The sequence below is a fragment of the Brassica napus genome, chromosome A9 (assembly GCF_020379485.1).
Source record: "Brassica napus cultivar Da-Ae chromosome A9, Da-Ae, whole genome shotgun sequence".
Lineage (NCBI taxonomy): Eukaryota > Viridiplantae > Streptophyta > Magnoliopsida > Brassicales > Brassicaceae > Brassica > Brassica napus.
Genome location: NC_063442.1, coordinates 30,461,130 through 30,481,161, shown reverse-complemented (window position 1 = coordinate 30,481,161; position 20,032 = coordinate 30,461,130). Strand labels below are relative to the sequence as shown.

Sequence of the window (20,032 nt, the reverse complement as noted above, 5' to 3'; positions counted from 1 at the left end):
GTAAATGCTTTCTAAAGCTAAATACTTGTTCTGAGTTTACATAACTTATCGAAAGTTTTATCTCTTTTTAAATTCAAATCACAGAAAAAATATAAAAAAGTCAGTATAGATAGGTTTTTTGGGCTTTTAAATCAACACTGAAAAATTACATGAATCAGATAATAACAGTTTTGTAAACAACTGGATAAAATTTGACCGAGCCAAAGATTTTCACACAATATGTTCTTTCTTCTTCAAATTGCGAAGAGCCTATAGGCACAAGAAAAAAATCATAAATTTTGTTTTCACTTATATAACATTTTTTATCCTTTACACACGGAGTTTATTACACTGCTATAAGCAATGTAGAACTCTATTCATATAAGATTCACATCTATGCATTTTGACAAAGAAGAATTTCAGCCATATTTAGTTTCGGAATGTACCAACTTCAGTCATATACACTATATTTTCTCTATGATTCAAAACTTATAATTTTAATATATGTGCAGATTTCCATGTGAAAAGGCACGCATGCCATCTATCATTCAACCTATTACTTTTTCCAAAGTAAACACTATAATCCTCGTTTGGTTAGCTCCACAAACTAATCTCTTTGGATCAGTTTATCAAAAAATATGGATACTAATGTCAGAAAAGAATATAAACACTATCAACAATACATATTGGCACAAGAATATTTGGTTCAAGGAACATATTCCACGTAATGCGTTTATATCATGGCTGGCTTTGCGGAGAAGACTGCCAACCAAGGATCGCTTGAGGCGTTGGGGATTAAATGTCTCAGGAACGTGCGCCCTTTGTAATCTGGAAATAGAGACTCACCATCATCTCTTCTTTGAGTGATCTTTCTCTCGCTTGATATGGGAGCCTTTTGCTGCTGAAGTTTGGATTTCTCCTCCGGCTGATCTACACTCTGTTGCAGCCTAGATCAATCAACCTCGCGTCAACGTAGATGCACATGCTACTCCAGTCATCAAGCTCTACTTTCAGTCATGTCTCCTCACCTTCATCAGTCATCCTTGCCTCTTTCGACCGTATGATGCGTGACCGTCTCCTCTCTTACCCGGTAAGTTCTTCTTTCTCATCTTCTCTACTTCTTTTTATATTTCTTGTATAAGACTTCCTTAAGGCTTTTTTTACCTTGAGTTGTTGTTGGTTGTTTTTGTTTCCTTGTTGTAATAAGTTGTTTAAAAACAACAGTGTAACCTTTTAGAAAATAATAATCTTAACATCTTACCAAAAAAAAAACAACAAATATTGACTTATTTATGTGAATATATATTTTATTTTAAATCATTATAGTGGACGAATAAAACACCATAATTTGTACAACAAATTTTCTTAGATTCACCTCATCATACTCACCATTTTACCATTTTAATTACATAATTTTACATGAGCTTCTTCATCCTTCCCGGTTATTTTCTCTTTATTTATAACTACAATATAATGTTATAAATTATATATATTATAAATTAATAATTTATTTACCCTTAAAGTCTAACTATTAAAATATAACATAATTCAATATAGATATATGATTCTATTAATAAATTAGTAGTTACAAATTTGAAATTTTTAGAAATATCAAAAATTGTATGTTAGTTAATTATTTTCTAAATAATATTTATTTTTAATTCTTTTTAGATGAGAATATTTTGGCTGAGGTGGATAGTCTCAAAAGCCTTGAATTTAGTCCCTTTTATATAGTAGGATTATGATGGAATTGAAAGTAAAAAATAAAAGGGATAAGAGTTTTGTACTCGGTTTATAATACAGTTTAGTACGATTGAAGCAATATCATGGTTAGATTCGAGGTATTGGATTGGATTACACTTATGTTCAGTAATGAAGTAAAGAAGAATTGAAGTACAAATATTTATTATTTTGCTTAAAGTTTACAACAGTAAACCAGTACAGAATAATTAGATAAATATTTTATTTAAACGTATATTTGTCTACAAATTCCATTAGCTTCTTCTGATTTGCAGAGGAGCTTAAGCCTTAAGTTATATGAAATATAACAACTGGAAATACAGAGAGAGAGAACCTTAGCTAATTAAATCTTAAGTTTTTTAGTTAGTTTTTTTGTTTTTTGTTTTTATCATCATCTAATCAATCAGCAACGTCTCCTTCATCTTCTATTACAATTCTCCATTGCTTTTTTTGTTGTTCTTACAAGAATGTTATATTGTCCTAATGGAATCGACTTTGTACTTGTTCTTGGTTAAAAGCTCGGATCCAATCTAAAGAAAGGAACCAGTTTCTTGATTTTCAGACAAGATGTTTGAAGGCCGACCACGAGATTCTTGTCTGGTTTCAACGCTTTTCTCCATGCCAAGTAACGAAGCCCAATGGAGCTTCTCGCTTTCTAAAAAACGTTCTCTACTCAACAGCGACGAGACTGCTCTTCATAATAACCACAAGAAGAAGATTTACAAGCTCACCGAGTTCTTGAATCTTGACGGAGGTGATGATGAATGCTCAGCCAGCAACAGCAACAACAACGGAGAAAACGGATCTTCAGATTCAGGAGGATCGCTAATCCCGGGGATGAACAAAGACGACTCCATAAGCTGTTTGCTTCGCTGCTCACGAGCTGAGTACTGCTCCATTGCTTCAGTGAGTCGTAGCCTACGCGCTCTGATCCGAAGCGGTGAGATTTATAGACTCAGGAGGCTACAAGGGACGCTCGAGCATTGGGTGTACTTCTCGTGCCATCTCAACGAGTGGGAAGCTTTTGACCCGAGGTCGAAGCGGTGGATGCATTTGCCGAGCATGCCACAGAACGAATGTTTTAGGTACGCAGACAAAGAGTCTCTCGCTGTCGGAACTGATCTGCTTGTGTTCGGTTGGGAAGTGAGCTCGTATGTAATCTATAGATACAGTCTTTTGACAAACTCTTGGTCAACCGGGAAGAGTATGAACATGCCTAGATGCTTGTTTGCCTCTGCTAGCTACGGAGAGATCGCGGTTTTAGCCGGCGGTTGCGATTCCAACGGTAGGATTCTTGATACCGCGGAGATGTATAACTACGAGGATCAGACTTGGTCGGTATTACCGGAGATGAACAAGCGGCGGAAGATGTGTTCCGGTGTGTTTATGGATGGGAAGTTTTATGTGTTTGGTGGGATTGGTGTTGGGGAAGGGAACGAGCCAAAGGTTTTGACTTGTGGTGAAGAGTTTAATTTGAAGACGAGGAGATGGAGAGAGATTCCTGATTTGTCTCCACCGAGGTCTAATCAGGGGAACGGAATGTCTGCGGCTGCGATGGCTCCACCGCTTGTAGCGGTTGTGAATGATCAGCTTTACGCGGCTGATCATGCGGGTATGGCGGTTAGAAGGTATGATAAGGAGAACCGGGTTTGGGTAAAGGTAGGGAGTTTACCTGAGCAAGCGGGTTCGATGAACGGTTGGGGTCTAGCGTTTAGAGCTTCTGGGGATCAGGTTATAGTGATTGGTGGACCAAAGGCTCCAGGTGAAGGATTCATTGAGCTTAACTCATGGGTACCAAGTGATGGTACTCCACAGTGGCATTTACTTGGGAAGAAACAGTCGGTTAATTTCGTTTACAACTGCACCGTTATGAGCTGTTGAAAGAAAGCGCATAGAGATTTTTACCGGGAGATATGTTGGAGTTAGCCAGGGTATAAACACACAAGGCTTGTTAGTAATGATGATTAATATATAAAATCTTGTTGTTCTGTTACTTCTCTAATTGTGTAGTTTCATGTTTCCTGCTGAGTTCTATATTTTGATCTTTACGTTTCAATGGATGTGTCTTCTTTTCATTTGTTACATTAGCTGTTAGATCTCTCACTTGCTCTAAAGGTTCCATAGTCTTGATCTTCATAAGCAATTACAGCTTTTAAAGTCATTCAAGTGTGGTCACATCTCAATTTGCTGTAAAAAAAAAAAGAGAAAGTCACTAAGATTTGCTAGTTGTTTTGTCGTTTTGTACTTTGATTTATCATTGATTGGCCATTTAGTAAAGAAAAAAATGGAGAAAACAGAAAACTTATTGATTCAATCGATGAATCGAGTACTGGAAGTCCAAAGTCTGAAGAATTTATTCACATTCAGTAGCAGCTGCATCGCCTCTAAAAGCTTCAACTATTTGATTATGCTAAAGTATTAATGTTTAAAAAAATGAATTTCCCTTTTAAATATTTAATATATTATCTTTCAGTTTTTGTGGCATGAATTGTTTTGGCAAGAGGATCATATTCGAGAAGAACTTTCATTTGATAAAATGACATTTTTCAATTGCCCATTACAAAAAATGAACCATGATTAAGGCATAAAAAAAATTCAGGCAAGGTTAGTATTGGTGGAGGCTTAGGCTTGTAGCCCATTTTGGCATTTTTATTGCACTTAAATCTGTTACGGTCGAACTGGTGACCATATAAAGGAACATTAAGAATGAGTATAGGGAAAAAATGCAGATGAATAAAATTAAAGGAATGAAAAAAAAAATTATTTTTTAGTGAAAAACAAATTTATTCTATATTCTTTTAAAATAAAAGAAATGAAAAAGAATGCAAAGGAAAAATTATTCCTTATAAATGGTAAAAAAATTAGGTATTCTTTTTCATTCTTTGGTCACTAGTTACACTTACACCCTTAATTTGTCGTCTAATACAACTGTAAAATCTGATAAAAATGAGATTACTTTTGTTGACTCCCTAATGTTTCTTCCACTAATGCAACATCAGCTTAAAAAGTGAAATGAAATAGCAAAGAATATTGATTTGCTCATTGTTATAATATTATTCTTAATGCCATTGCCTCCACTGACCACTACTCTAAAGTAAACACAATTTCTAGATGCGAAACTTTACAGAAATACATAATTTGAGCTGCAAAAGTAACTGTTTACAATATAAAATTTGATTAAATATAAGAACAAGAAAAGAAAATCGATATCTGTAAATCTGGGGGGGGGGGGGGGGGGGGGGGGGGGGGTGTCTTGGAGGGGAACATGATCATGTCTAGGGTTCAATCTTATCAACAGTGGCAATGAGACAAATATACCTTGTTCTGGTCTTTCATTCAGATGACCATGGGTTTGAGGTTCAGAATTCATGGGCTACAAAAAAAAATTAAAAATACAAGTGCAAAGAGAGAGTTATATATATATATATATATATATAATCTATTAATTTAGGATCTTAATTTCTATCTACTATTTAAAAATGGACCATTTAATTAGCCTAACTTAATATAATTAATTACCATAACTATCGACTATATATGTCTACATAATTAATATAATCGATAACAACTTCTTACAATTAAATATAACTTATGGTCTACTAGGGTCGGCCCGCCCTACGGGCGGGATATATTTTATTTGTGTTCTAGATTATTATTTTTTATATGTTTATGGTTTTTGTTTTTAATTTGCATTTGCAAAAGATGTGTGATAATGATTTTTGTTTTTTAGAAAGAATTAGGTGAGGAGGATTATATGTGATAATATATATTTTGCTTGTTTGCAACAGTTGTTTCTGTTAACCATGTTATTTAAAAGAAAATTCTAATAACCATGGCCTTACAATTTGTGTTGTTTTCAGAGATGAGTTTTCTATTGTTTAACCATATTATGCTTTGTATAATGGGTTGGCTTTTTTGGGTTGCCCGATTGGGTGGTGAGTGGTTCGTATCGGGAATAAAATCGTTAAAGTACGATTCATTATGAGATTTCTTAAAATTTTAAGGTTCATGCAAAATTGCATGGATTGAGATATTAAGAACTCAGCGGGCACCTTCTTGCATATTCACATTACTGACTACCAAATACCCTGCAGTCCATTGCATCTCACTGGCATATTCAGTGGCATCAAGTCCAATTTTTTTATGAAGTCAGATATAATCTAGAGTAGAAAATTTAGGCTTTGAAAAAAAATCATGGAAAAAATTCACTCAATAGCAAGCCTGATAGAACTTGAAGCAAGGAAACCAATTCAATGATCTTACAACGTGGCATTCTCTCCATTGAATAAACATTACTTTATATATAAGGATAAAAAAAAAATTTTGAACTGATATATATAAGGATAATTGTAGGATTTTTCTGACAAAAAACGTTTCTCGGAAAGTTGTCGTTGAAGTTTTCAGAATATCTCAGATTATACCGACATATAAGTTTCTCGGTACTTTGTCGGAATTATTCATCGGAGAATGGACAGTAATAAAGTAAATTGTTTACCGATGAATATCCGTGAAAGTCGAAGTTGGAATTTGTTTTTGTGTTTCAATAGATATATATTTATTAAATATACTGTTAATTATATATCTAATACTTTAATCTTAATATCTAACTCTCTAATCCACGTGTGTGGTTTATATCAATTGCATGCATTTTTACATTTTCTAAATTTTTATTTAATATAACATAGATTTCCTGTTTTTGTGTTCAAAACAAAAAATCCTCTTATCTTCTCTTCCACATATCTCTGCAAAGAGCTGATCTTTTTCGAATCGAAGAGCAGGTCATTGTTTTTTCTTTTCTTCTCCTCCTTTCCTAATTTTGCATCCTTCATTTATTCTTTCTTTTTCCTTTTTTCTCTTTCGTTCTTCCCCTTCTCTCTTTCTTTATGCCTCTTTCAGATCTGTAGTTTTTTTTAGCTAAGTAAGATCTGTGAATCGCTCAAAACATCACCACCACTCACTCAACTCTTTGCACGACTGCCGTCACTACCGCAACCTTTTCACTGCCACCGTCACAATCGCAACTTCTCTCATCGCCAACTTTGCAACTCCTTGCACCGCCACCACCGCACTTCCACAACCCTCGCTGCAATTACTCCCCCGCCGTTTCCGCTCACTCCACCCTACACCTACGCTGTCGAAGAGAGAGCATCCGGAACCCTCACCACCGTTGCAATTTACACCGACCAATAGTAAATATAGTTTATTTTTATTTCTTTTTTTATTTATATAGGATTTTGATGGTTAATTTTTTTATATGGAGAATTGGAAAATTATTGGGATTGTATTCCTGAAGTTCATCGGAATGTTCGGGTATATTTTCAATACAGAGTTCCGACTAATTTCGGAGAAACTAAGATTTCCGAGACCCAAACTCCAACTAAAATTTGATTGTCGGAATGTAGTAGGAGATACTCATTACGGAGAAACTATGGCTGTCGGAGATTAGGCATTATTCTTGTAGTGATATCAGTCTCTATCTATCCGGTTGTTATTAGAACTTTCACTAAATTAAATTACGAAGAAAGACCCAGGAAAGAAAACAAAAAGCCCTCATAGCATAGCCCACAAAATATTAAATGAAACGCAGAGTATTATGGTAAAGGACACCTGGCGACTTCACAGAGTGTGACTTAGTGACGTGTCCTCAGCAGGAGAGACTCCAACATTTTTTTATATAATTAGATTATATCTCTTCATTAGTATCAACCTATTGATTAGTGAACTACAAAAAAAGATCACCTAATTTACACGTGCATGGTTTTGGTTTTTCTTCCTTACCATGAGTGAACTACAAATGAATTACAACCCCTGTTATAAACAGATCAACCAAATTTCTTCACATACACTAATCAACTTCTTGGTTCATTTCCTAAAACATAACATTCAATTATCTGGTTTTTCGACAATGACTTATTATATCTTATCAAATAATTTTGAGATTCACTTCTATTCGGTTCAACTTCTATCAGGAATTCAGGATATGCTTTGAGATTTTCACAAGTGTGGCAGCAGCTGAAAAAGACGATAATAATTTAAGATCGGTTTACTTGATTATTTAGCTACAACAAACCTAACCATAAACACTATATGTAGATACTACTCGTGTGTATATTTCTAATCACAACAACAGCTCAGTCGTTCACATAAAAAACATTCTAATGGCTCCCTGTTATTTGCTCAAAGATGTAAAACCATACAAAACTACTTGGAAAGTTCATGTGAAATCTATTCATTTATGGAAAGAATCCTCTGATCTGGCTGATGATTCACTTCAGATGATTCTTGCAAAGAAGAGAGTAAGTGGATGATATATAGTTTAACAAGTAGTTATTGTCTTATATACTATGTTTTGTATACTTGCCTAACTTTAACAATTGTTTTGTATACTTGCCTAACTTTAACAATGCTTCTTTATATTATTTTACATGGAACCAAAATTCATGCAACTTGCAAGAGTATTTTTGCATATAGAGTACGATCCCAACTTACACTCGGTATATATCCCATTGAGAATTTCTCAATGTCTTCTGCCTGCGGGAAATATCAAGTGTACAAGGTTTATTTATCAAGTAAGACTCATTATAAAATTGATAGTTATTTTATGTCTACTGGCCAACTTAGTTCGATGGACCATATCCATAAAATTAGTAATCCTTCATTATCTGTCCAGACAACATACTCTAATGTACTATTATGATATTTAAATTTTTTGCTAAAATTGCTAACTAATTTATACTAAGTTTTTTGGTGTGCATTCTATTGATTCTAGAAAGCACACCAACATAGCTAAGTAATTTAACTAAGTTTTTTGGTGTGCATTCTATTGATTTAACAAAGTTATTTTGCAATTAATTTGAGGAACATAGTTAAGTATATTTAAAAACCAAATTATTTAACATATACTGTATACAAAATTAATAATAAAAATATATGAAGCTTATAGTAATGTACTATTGTGATATTTAAATTTTTTGTTACTTTATAGAATTCATATTAAACTTAAGAATTGTAATGTAAGTGTTAAAAACAATTTTAATCTTTTATATACTCACAAACAAAATTTATACAAAAAAAAAAATACTGTACTCTAAACCTATAAAACAAAAATACAAACATAGTATATGAAAATAGGAAATAAGTTAACATATGGTATAATATGTACGCAAAAATAAATTAATATAATTAAAAATACGTCAAAATCGTATAATATAATTGTCTATTGTTCTTGAGATCAGTGGCGGAGGAACCTTACGTCTATACTCTTAAATAATTTATATTTTAGTTGTTTAAACATATTAGGTAAGAAAAATCTGAAGCACCTAGGATGCATCTTATAATATAATGATTTGTCGACAAAGTATAATTATATTCGTTTATAATTTTGGTGCTAATAATTCGATCGTCACATGGGATTGAAAGTATATGCCTAACCAACACATAGTTTGGCTGGTCCACTCAGTAGAACATCGTCATTATCGTTGGCAATAGTCTACTAATATAATGCAAACGCATAGTACTTGATCGATTTAATTTGACGTGCCAAAGCTCATTACTGTTACATTCATTTAAATATTTTATATTCCAATATCGCAACATGTCATATATCCATCCTATCATTATACTGCAGATTCAAACATATATGTCTGGGTCCGAATGCCCAACTAATTCTGGAAGCTCGAAACAAACTATATAAATATTTTATGTTTTCACACATACGCAGTTTATCTGAATTGTAGGTTTTGATTCAGAATGTGTAGCGCATTTTCAAAGCCGTGGTGTTACTCCACTACGCCCGTATGGACCAAACACACATATAGATATTATAAGATATTATCTTTGTGGAAAGAAATATATCAAATGATTACAAAATTTAGAATCTAAGCAGATCTCTTGCAAGAAGCTGAGTGATTCATCCTACATGTTTCATATCCCGCATCAACCTACTCGTCATTGGATAATTCAAAGAGATATTTGGCATATTGATGATTGTTTGCTCTTTGTTTTGTCATGGATTCCGGAGGAGTCTTTTAAAATACCAGAAGTTTCAATACTACCGGTGTGGGTTGCTTCGGGCCTTGGAAAGCCTATCTTAACTCATAAGCCTCGCTTGGATCCTTCAAACATGGGGCAAACTAAAGTGCTAGTTGAAATGGAGTTGGAAAGAGATTTTCCAAAACTTATAGCTCTGGATGATAAGCAAGGCCATATTTATCTGGTTAAAGTAGAATACACATGGATCCCTTCAACTCAATTTGTGAGAGATGTGGCGGCTTATTTTATAAAGCGAAGAGGTGTTTTTTGCCTTCAAAACCTCAAGATACTTCTGGTTCTTCATAAAATCCAGTGGTGTGAGTGTGCCTTATGTTCACTCTCCACCGGAGCTGAACGTAAACTTACGTGATGTTACACACTTGCACTTAGACTTGGTTGTGGATTCTCATGTACCAAATGATTCTTCACTTCCTCCTTTGGAATGCCAGGTTATTAAAGAGGTACCAGAGGAATGCCAAGCTTCAAAGAACAACACCTGTTACTCTACCCCACATGTACAACATGATAACCAACTAGCACAGCCAACTTTAGCCAAGACTTTATCACCATTAGTAGATATTGTGTCTAATCCCATTTAAGCTTCTATTATGGAAACTTTTCCATCAAACATTATCAACAGGGAGGTCCAAAAAACCTCTATGGTTGATCCCTTCAACACATCGGTTCAGGTTAGTGGATTTCAGAGTCCTTCTCGGTTTGCTGTCCTTGGTGATGTGGACATGGCCCCTGATGAAACAACGAGCTCGCTCGGGTTTACAAGGGGTGGGAAGGAATCAAGAAAAAAAAATTCTTGAGTACACATAACACAAATAGTCTAAGCATATATTTATTCCTATATTTTCTTTTCATATATGACTGACTAGTGAGTCCCTCCACCCGAAATTAAGCTGCCATAATATTCTTACTCAAGATTGTTGAAAAATATTTCATCGGTAAATTTAATGCCACTGTTCATAGATTAAAACTCAACCTTTTAGCCAAAAGTAAAAAGAGATAAATGAGGAAAAAAGTTAAGCCCAACTGACGTAATTTATAAGGAATTAGCATACAGATTGTTAAGTTTCCTGATATTTTTGATTAAACGTCAATTAATGATAAATGCAAGGGTCAAGTTTATTAGGGAGTGATTGGTTATAGCGGTAAATGCTAACAATCAAAATATAGTCTTGTATAATTTCAACCAAATAAGTTTTCTTTATTTTCTAAAAATCTACAGCAAAATATTTTTAAAATAAGAAATAGATGTAGAGAGCAAAAAAAAAAGTGATTTATAAAAAATACGATTACAGTAAATAAATTTACACCGTAAATTCTATAATAAAAATATAAAAGTACAACTCATTCCAATGATCCTCATATAATAGTTTGCTCTTTAAGAAAAAAATTATGTTAGATCTTCGAGATAATGATTTTTGTTGTATTTCAAATCGGTATTTCTAAATTATGTTCCATTTCTCATTTACGATTGGCATCTTATGACGTCTTTTTTAAACCCCCATCGTCTAGTGGTTTAGGAGATCTCTCTTTCGGCGTTGATAATTTTGATAATATATCAAAGTCTATTCCTTCTTGATTGAAATGTTCAACTAAACCCTTTCGGGGACTTGCTTAAGAATAATATTTCCACATCAAAGTGAAATAGAGAACTTCATTCTCTTTTTGAAACTTAAAAATAATATTGGTAGTAAACCTTTTGTAGACCACTTTATTTAGGGAGGGGCATCATTACTCGATACTCGCCTTATACTCGTGACTTGACCCGTATTCGCCTTGAAAAATCGAGTACTTTCCGTTAGCAAGACAAGTAACAAGTCAAAAAAATTTACTACTTGCAAGGACAAGGCAAGTATCAAGTATCATTTTATTTTTTGGTACTTGCCTCGTTACTTGTTATTTGTTACGCGTTCTATAAAATACTTGTTATTTGCAAAAAAAAATTGGAACATCGAAATAAAATGGAAGAACATTGAGTTTCATACGGTCTTTCAATATTTTGAACGCTTATTTTTATTTTTGTCTATTTCTTTGAAAATTCATGTGACTTTTGGATGTTAAAAATTTAGAATATGTGTCTTTTTGTATGTAATCAAGAGACAATTACTTGGTTTAATAAGTAATAAAGCAAGGCAAATTACTTGCAAGTATCAATTTTTTTCCAAGTACTTGATAAAACAAATACTTATTTCAAGTAAGTCAAATATCGAGTCGTAAAAAAAATATTCGGACAAGGCAAGTCAAGTAGCAAGTAACCAAGAATCGGCAAGTACTTGCCTCGTGCCCACCCCCTAAGGCCATCAGCATTGAGAGTTCAACTATGGAGTTCACACAGTTTTCACAAAAAAAAATATTAAAATAAACAAAAGAAATGAACGTGTCTCCTGCGAGGTCACTGCACTGAACCCGGATAATCACTGTAGTGCGGGCCCTACGGCACGTAGCGGCCAACGATTGATCCGATTAGTTAATTTTTTTTTAAACAAAAATCAAACAGAAAAAACAAAATAATAAAAAAATACTTTGTGAACCACTTCCATGGGGTTCACTGATGCAGATGCCCTAACTTTATTCAGATTAAATGGTTCAAATACCGTACTAATTTTTAAGTTAGTGATAAATGAATTGATTTATTATATCTCTTGCTCATTTGAAATTTTCCCTATGAAAACAAGAAGTCGTTGCAGTCTGCAGCTGATTGAGTGCACACATTCTCTTGTACCTACGGATATGACAGCTTAGTTGGTATAAACGCAGACGTTGATACTATTATGTTCTTGGATTCGATTTGCCGTAAAACATTTTACTGTAGAAATGGTATTAGCAAAAGCTGGTTGTGGGACTATGAGAGACTAAGGCCGAAAGTCCGAACTCCCCTCAAAATTCAAAAAAAAAAAGCATTCTTTTGTTAAATGGAAACAGAGAGCTTAGGACAAGACGAACTGTGAATTGTGAAGATACACTTGATAATTTCTTTTTGGAAGTGATCGGTTAGACTGTACGAGTTGAATTTAGCTTAATTTTTATTTACAGCCTTAAACACCACCAATCATGTTTTATATTAGTTTTAAAACTACAACCAAAAAAATAAAGGTACAGTCAAAAAAACAAAAAAAAAAATATAAAAATTTTATTTTATAAAATTTCATATTTTTAGTTGTAAAAAATTTTAAAGTTACTTTTAAAACTAAACAAAAAATCTTATCGACTAAATATTAAAGTAAATTTTCTACAATTGCAATCCAACCAATCATCCTTAATATCATAAAAGAATTCTTATCAAACTAAAGAAACACATGACTGACGACGATAAGGAAATATAAATTAAAGAAAATGATTTGGTTCCTCTAATACGAGCAAGCTGGTTATTATCAAAATGAGCGAATTTAAGAAAACTGTATAGAAATATTTGGCATGTTTTTATATGAGCAACGTGAAACCTCTTTTTTCGCTTTGAATAATTTTCACGGGAAACGATTCAGGCTCTTTAGTCAAGTTTTTCGTTTTTTAGTTTTTTTTTATTTACCGTTATTTTATGTGTTTCCATTGCTATGCCACTTTGTCTTTCTAACACATGGGTAGTAGTACTTCACGATGATCTTTCGACGCAGCAAACAGCAGGGAGAGTTAAAAAAGTATAGTGATTATGAATAAAGAAAGAAAATAACATCATACTTATCAAAAAAAAAAAAAAAAAAAATAACATCATTATCTCTTTCCCCACTGCAAATTAATCAAACAATTAAAATGATATTTCGTTCCGCCAAAACAAAAGAAGTGTGCCTTAAAAATGAAATTTAAAATCCATATAAAAAACCGACCCACTTTTCTTATCATTGGCCTTTTTTCTAGATTTACTTCCCCCCGAGATTTACCATTTTAGGCTTTCTACAAGAACAACTCAGATTGCAGCAACGTATAATAATTAGCAGCTTCATCTTCAAGCTCCCAAAACGCATCACCGAACCCATCTAACAAACTATTTCCATATACGTAATCCTGATTAATATCATTCTTAATCATGTCATAATTACTCTCGCCAAAACCGGTGTTAGGGATCCCGAGTTCGTCGTCAGAAGCTTCCAAAAGATGCTGTATCACTTTCTCATTGTTCTCATCATCGACATCGTCTTCCTTCCAAGAAACACAGGAAGTCGACGAATCTTCAACGTTGGAGACTCTAGAAACGGCAGCGTTTTTGTCATCTGATGAGATTTCTTGCTGGAGAGCGTTTAGAAAGGAAGTTAGGTCATTGTTGGGTCGGTTAAGTTCGTCTGAATCGTCGAGGAGACAGAGAATCTGGTCGTTGTAAGAGGAAGAAGATGAAGAAGAAGGCTTCTGTCGCTTTGTCGCTTCTTCGTCGGCTAGAGTTTCTTCTTCTCGGTGGCGCTTGATTGGAGTTGTTTCAGCCATCGTACTCTATAGAGTATAGAGAAAGAAAGAAAAAAGCTTTTAAAATCTTTAGAGAGAGAAAGTTGTAAAGGTGATAAGCAACATGGAGAGTCTGGAATGTATATATAGAGATTTTTTGGTCAAATAGATATTTTTAACTATTTAAATAATGATGCAATTTAGCCAAATAGACAAATAGTATTTTTAAAATGTAAAATTATAACATTGCTCCCTGCATGTCAGAAGGGAGAAATCTTCTGATTGCATAGTAATGGATCCTTCAATACATGCATGCTGAGGTCGAACATTTTATCCGTTAAATTTTTGATTAGTTTCCTTATTCATTTTTGATTCAATCAGAAAAATTTGATTATTCGTAAATTTTAGAAGCAAATCACAATACTTAAAAAATTAGAGGTGGATGTCTGATCCGCTCTAGCTTATATACAAATAGATGTATATCTATGACTAAATATAGAATTTTAAATGTATAATCTTATACATTTATTAATTTAACATATAATTATATATATATATAATTACTTATGAAATATAAAATTAAGAAAAAAATAAAGATATTTAACGAAAACTACAATTTTCTAAAAATATTTGTTTTATAAGAAAAAAATATTAATTTTAAAAATTCATAAAACACATTATTTCATTAATTTTTAGTTTATCTTTTATATTATGAAAAGTTTATTTTAAGAGAAAAACAAATTTCTATAATGTTTTGTAGATTTATTTGTATTGTATAAAGTAAATAAAGTATCCGTGAATATTCGCAAATATCTATTAATTTTTCGGATATCCGGAAAACCGAATATCAGTATTTTTTCGAACCAAAACAAATCGGAAAATCAGATATCTGTGAAGAATGAAGCGAATCACAAATACTGAAAATTATGATATTATCCAATTTGTGCCCACCCTTAATGCAAGCTTTGATATTTACCTTTGTGACAGTTTAATTACAATATTTGTATTTCATAATATTTTCCTATGAAAACAGTATTATATAATATTATATAATAATATATAATGCAAAATATACACTGAATTCACATAAATTATTAGAACTGGAAAAATATCAGTAAATTTGATTTGATAATTATCATTTTCGACTCGAACAATTCTTTTACATATTCGTAACTTTACAAAACGAATCAAATATTATACTTTGAAAATTATATGCTGGTGGGATATTCAGACAGATCCGTTATATACATATATTTTAAAATTATGTAACTTTCATATTTTATGTAAGTTTAACAAGAAAATATTAATTAAGTCAATTATTTTAGTTATTAGATTATATTAAATAAAGCAATTATTTTAATAAATTATTTTTATTTTATATTATTTGGATTTTTATTTTATTTTTAAAAACAATTATTTGTAGAGATTAAATGAATATTGGTTAAAATATATAAATTGAATATATGATATACTAAATATTCGTATATTTGTTGGATCAATGTAATCAAATAATTAAGTATTCCAACAAATACATCGGTTACGAATATTTTAAAAAATTAGATATTCAATTTGCTATGTCCTTATAAATTACAGAATGTGAATTGCATGTCCAAAAAATCTAGTTTCTAAAGTAATTATAATAACTTATAAGTATGGACTTCAAACTGTGTAGCTACTATTTAAATAATGTGGTTAAGAATATTTATATTTTCGTTTTCATATTTTTTTGAAAATAACAAATATTGTAAAGAGAGAGACAAAAGAAAAATAAACTAGCTGATGTCAAGGAGATTTGGCAATATCTTGTTCTTGTATTGACCGTAGGATTAGCCTTCCAAAACGAGTTGTAGATTACGAGGAAATCAACCGGCTGAAATTTCACGTCATTGGATTGCACATTGTAAGAGACAACTTCTCATTGTTTACTTGACCCTTAAAATAATCACAACTCAAAAGTCTCAACCAACATATTCGTTGATATAAACCTCATAAATTTTCATTAGTTTATTAATCATCTCACCGAAGCTTTAAACTTAAAAACAATGAGAATCATTTCACGACTTTTAGTGAGACTATTTTAGTTTTTACTGGGACTTATTACGAGAACACCCAATTTGTAATTTGATTACCATAATAACTTTTGTAAGACTTATTACAAGAACACCCAATTTGTAATTTGATTACCATAATAACTTTTGTAAAAGAAATTTCAGTGTTTTCTGGTGAACACGTATGTTCATTACACTATATTGCTTCTATGTGTATAAAGCATTTTAGGTGTTAGACTAATGTTTTCTTCTTTTATATAATTCGATGTACGTGACTCAGTTTTTTTCTTTTGTGACTCAGTACGTCTTACGCAGTAGCGGAGGCAAGAAATTTTTTTATTAGAGGCATAAACATTAAGTGGGCTTAAATATAATAGTTTTTTCTAAATTTTTTAGTGGGTTTAAAGTTTAAACAAAAATATGGGGGCAAACTTTCTTTTTTAATGGGGGCATATAGATTAAAATTCAATAATGTACACTAATTTTCAAAATTTTGTTGGGTTCAGTTCAGTGGCCCCTATCTTGATGCATGTGGCTCCGCCACTGGTCTTACGTGAATGGCATTATGGCAACACTAGTGCTATTAGCTACACAAAGTATTTTGAAACATTTTTGCAATTAATTAGATTGACCGTTTCATTTATATGGCTACAATTGGTTTAGTTGATATTTTATGGCAGCACTCTAGCTGGTGATAATGAAGAAGATATTTTGATTATTTTTTAAAAAAGAACGCATGGTAACCGATCAAATATTCGTCTCAAGAAGATAGAAGACAAATGAAACAGTAAGAGAAAAAAACAGATATTCTGAGTGTTTCGGAAACGCATGGTTTTTTTTTTGTTCACCTCGGAAACGCATGGTTACCATTCAAATATTCATCTATGATTTATTAAAATTATTATGCGGTTACAATAAGATAGAATACAAGAAACAGTAAGACAAATTGACAAATATGGCGGTAAATACAAGCTAACAAAACGACAATGACAAGAAGAGAACAAAGAAAAAGAGATGAAGTTCGACTGTGCAACTGGTGCATGGAGGTGAACAAGAGAACAGTTAACCATATTCTATAAAATTAAATTATGGCCCTAAAATCCAAACCTTTTTATTTTATTTTTAAACAAAAAACGAATGAGATGAGGTGATGAATGCATGGTTCGAGGTAGCCACACAAGTGGATTATTGTACTCTTTCTTTCAGATCTTAACTTTGCTTTATTGGCCTGCTTGACATCGTTTTTTAATAATCTATTATTGATGGACCTAATTTACACCCAAAAACTAACTTAAGAGTAGAAGATTATCTATACATGTATATATTTATATATTGTTCAAAGACCACAATCACCACCTATGTGAGATATATTAATATAATCTTTACCTCAGTTTTTTTTTTTTTTTACTAAAATTCTTCACCTCACTTAAACTATATATTTACGGTTAAGGGATGGTAGATTCTCTCTCCTCTCTCTCTTAAATTGGGAGAAGTGAAAGAATCGTGGTGGTCCCTTTGTCGACGTCTCCGGTATACAGTGATTCCTTTGATGCTGTGTAGCCGACTCTGATCTCCGGTGGTTCATGATCTCTTCGGTAGAATCATCCGGCTTTGGACTCCGGTGGTTTCGCGTTCTCCTTGGCGGAATCATCCGGCCTTGGTTCGTTTCTTCTCCATCATCGATGTTTCTTTGCTCTGACGGATATTGGAGTTCGTTTTGGAGTTTCGATCTCGAGTGGAGCTAGCTGTTATGTTTCGATGGTGTTTGGTGGTCTGAGCTAGGAGAAGATCTCGATTTATTCGATTGATGATCTTCGAAATTCAGGTTTGTGTTCGTCGCTACTGAATTGTCTGTTCTTCCAATACAGTCGTTGGAAGTTTATTCAGTAGTTGTGGTCTGAGTTCCCGGAAGTTTCCGGTGTTTAAGTGTTTTGGTTGATCGGTGATGATTTCTGTCGGAGAAGATGATAGAGGTGTGTGTCATCGATGTGTCTCCGGTGTGAAACGGTGGATTCCGGCGTTTCGTCGGTTAGGTCTCCGGCGGTGAAGCTCGAGACGGCGAAAGCGGTGGTGGTTTTGGGACGCGTGTCATCCTCGGTAGATGAGGTCATACACGTGGCTCTTTCACGCGGTTGTCTAGACGCGTGTTTTTCTTTTGTTGTTTTCCGGTGACCTTGTATAGGCTTTTGTACTTTTTATTTTGTTTGGGCTTTGCCCTGTTGGGTTTAAGCTTTAATAATATCAATCAGATGGAAAAAAAAAAAAACTATATATTTACGGTTACCGACATGAAAAAGAGAGATAACTTAAATTAATAACCAATGCTTTTGTTTTCTTAACGTTTCCTTTTAATAGAAGTTAAATAATCAATTGGGTTACATCTTCCAATTCTCATTCATCAAAGATAATGTATTAGTGGAAATCGATAACTAGATTACGACATTACGTGGAGGCCTCTTTAAGTTTTGCTAAGCCTCTTATTTTTCAACTGATATATAACAACTACGTAAAATATAAAACACACACAAAAAGTTGCATATTTTTATATCAGCCGCTCAAGATAACGTCAGGATTCAAGAGGATGGTGCGTGATGCCAGAGACCTGCTGCCAACGAATCGCTTATTACATAGATTTCATCCACATAAATATATATTCATAAATAAATGAGTAATCATAAAAATAGCTTATGTGATTTTAAGTATCATCTCAACTTGATATTGTACCATGAATCGGTATTTGTTTGGATTGATACTTTCATAGCAAGTATGTAGATTTTTCAAATTAACTTGATATTTGGCCACGTTAATATCACAGATTTTATCATATAATCAATTAGCAGCGAGTAAACTGATGGTTTATTACAAATTTACAATATACGTCTTACTTAACTAAAATGAATAATCGCTTGACATTATAATTAGCCAAACCCAAAAATGAATCATTAAGTTGACATGACCTATTAGCCCAACTGGTTTCCAGCGAGTAGTTACCTAGTCACAACTCACAACCAGAGATTTACCATGTCTTTCTTAAGAGAGTACTAAGGTCCAAATTTAAAATAAATAATCAAGGTTGAAATTAAACATCAAAACTTTATTCTTAGACATAATATACATTTTTAGATGTGATATATAGTACATGTCATTTGTCAAGAGATAAATAAGAGAGTACTAAGGTCCAAATTTAACATCAAAAACTTTATTGTTATAAACTGAATTAAGAAACAGTATGTAAGAAACTTTATTGTTATAAACTGAACTAAGAAACAGTATGTGGTTAAGATTCTCTAGGAAATTGACATTTCCAGACGTTTATTATATAATTTTCTCAGCTGCGTTACATGTTAGAACACTTCCAATGCGAGTTTTTTCCATTGAAATTTTTAATATTATATATGTATGTATATATTATATATGTATAAGTAATTGTGAAGTCTACAATTTTTGTAGAAACCCGTAGATAAAAATTCTTTAAAAAAAGTTTTAAGAATTCTTAAAAACTCTTATTTATAGGGTTCTACAATAATTATGGACTCTATAATTATTTACATATATATAATATATACACATATATATATACATAATACATATATTAAGAATTTTAATGGAGAGAACCCTATTGAAAATGGTCTTAAACTTTCAAGAACGTAGACACATGCATGTACGTACCCACATGTGTATTGTACCGTACATGGATTGTGTATACGTAACATCTCACTGTTCAGTATCAACATCCGAATTTATTTAATTATAATATAATGTAATCTGAGGCAGTGGCGGACCCAGAAATTTTTTTTACTGGATTCAAAAAAATGTCAAAAGGTTCTGCTTGGGTATTGAACCCTGGT

General features: G+C 32.6%; 2 protein-coding genes across 2 annotated transcripts; one reads left to right on the top strand and one right to left on the bottom strand.

Moving 5' to 3' along the window:
- The first annotated feature begins 1,756 nt into the window (after window positions 1–1,756).
- Window positions 1,757–3,794, top strand: LOC106445051 (F-box/kelch-repeat protein At1g26930-like). Its single transcript, XM_013886534.3, has one exon. The coding sequence runs from the start codon at window positions 2,287–2,289 to the stop codon at window positions 3,598–3,600; it is 1,314 nt and encodes a 437-aa protein (XP_013741988.1). The 5' UTR covers window positions 1,757–2,286; the 3' UTR covers window positions 3,601–3,794.
- A 9,701-nt stretch (window positions 3,795–13,495) lies between these two features.
- On the bottom strand, window positions 13,496–14,265 carry BNAA09G29380D. The gene has a single exon (XM_013890895.3). The coding sequence runs from the start codon at window positions 14,176–14,178 to the stop codon at window positions 13,654–13,656; it is 525 nt and encodes a 174-aa protein (XP_013746349.1). The 5' UTR covers window positions 14,179–14,265; the 3' UTR covers window positions 13,496–13,653.
- Window positions 14,266–20,032: the final 5,767 nt, after the last annotated feature.

What these genes read in the sequence shown, in the direction of transcription:
- LOC106445051 (XM_013886534.3), top strand. Translation starts at nt 2,287, where the DNA reads ATGTTTGAAGGCCGACCACGAGATTCTTGTCTGGTTTCAACGCTTTTC.
- BNAA09G29380D (XM_013890895.3), bottom strand. Translation starts at nt 14,178, where the DNA reads ATGGCTGAAACAACTCCAATCAAGCGCCACCGAGAAGAAGAAACTCTA.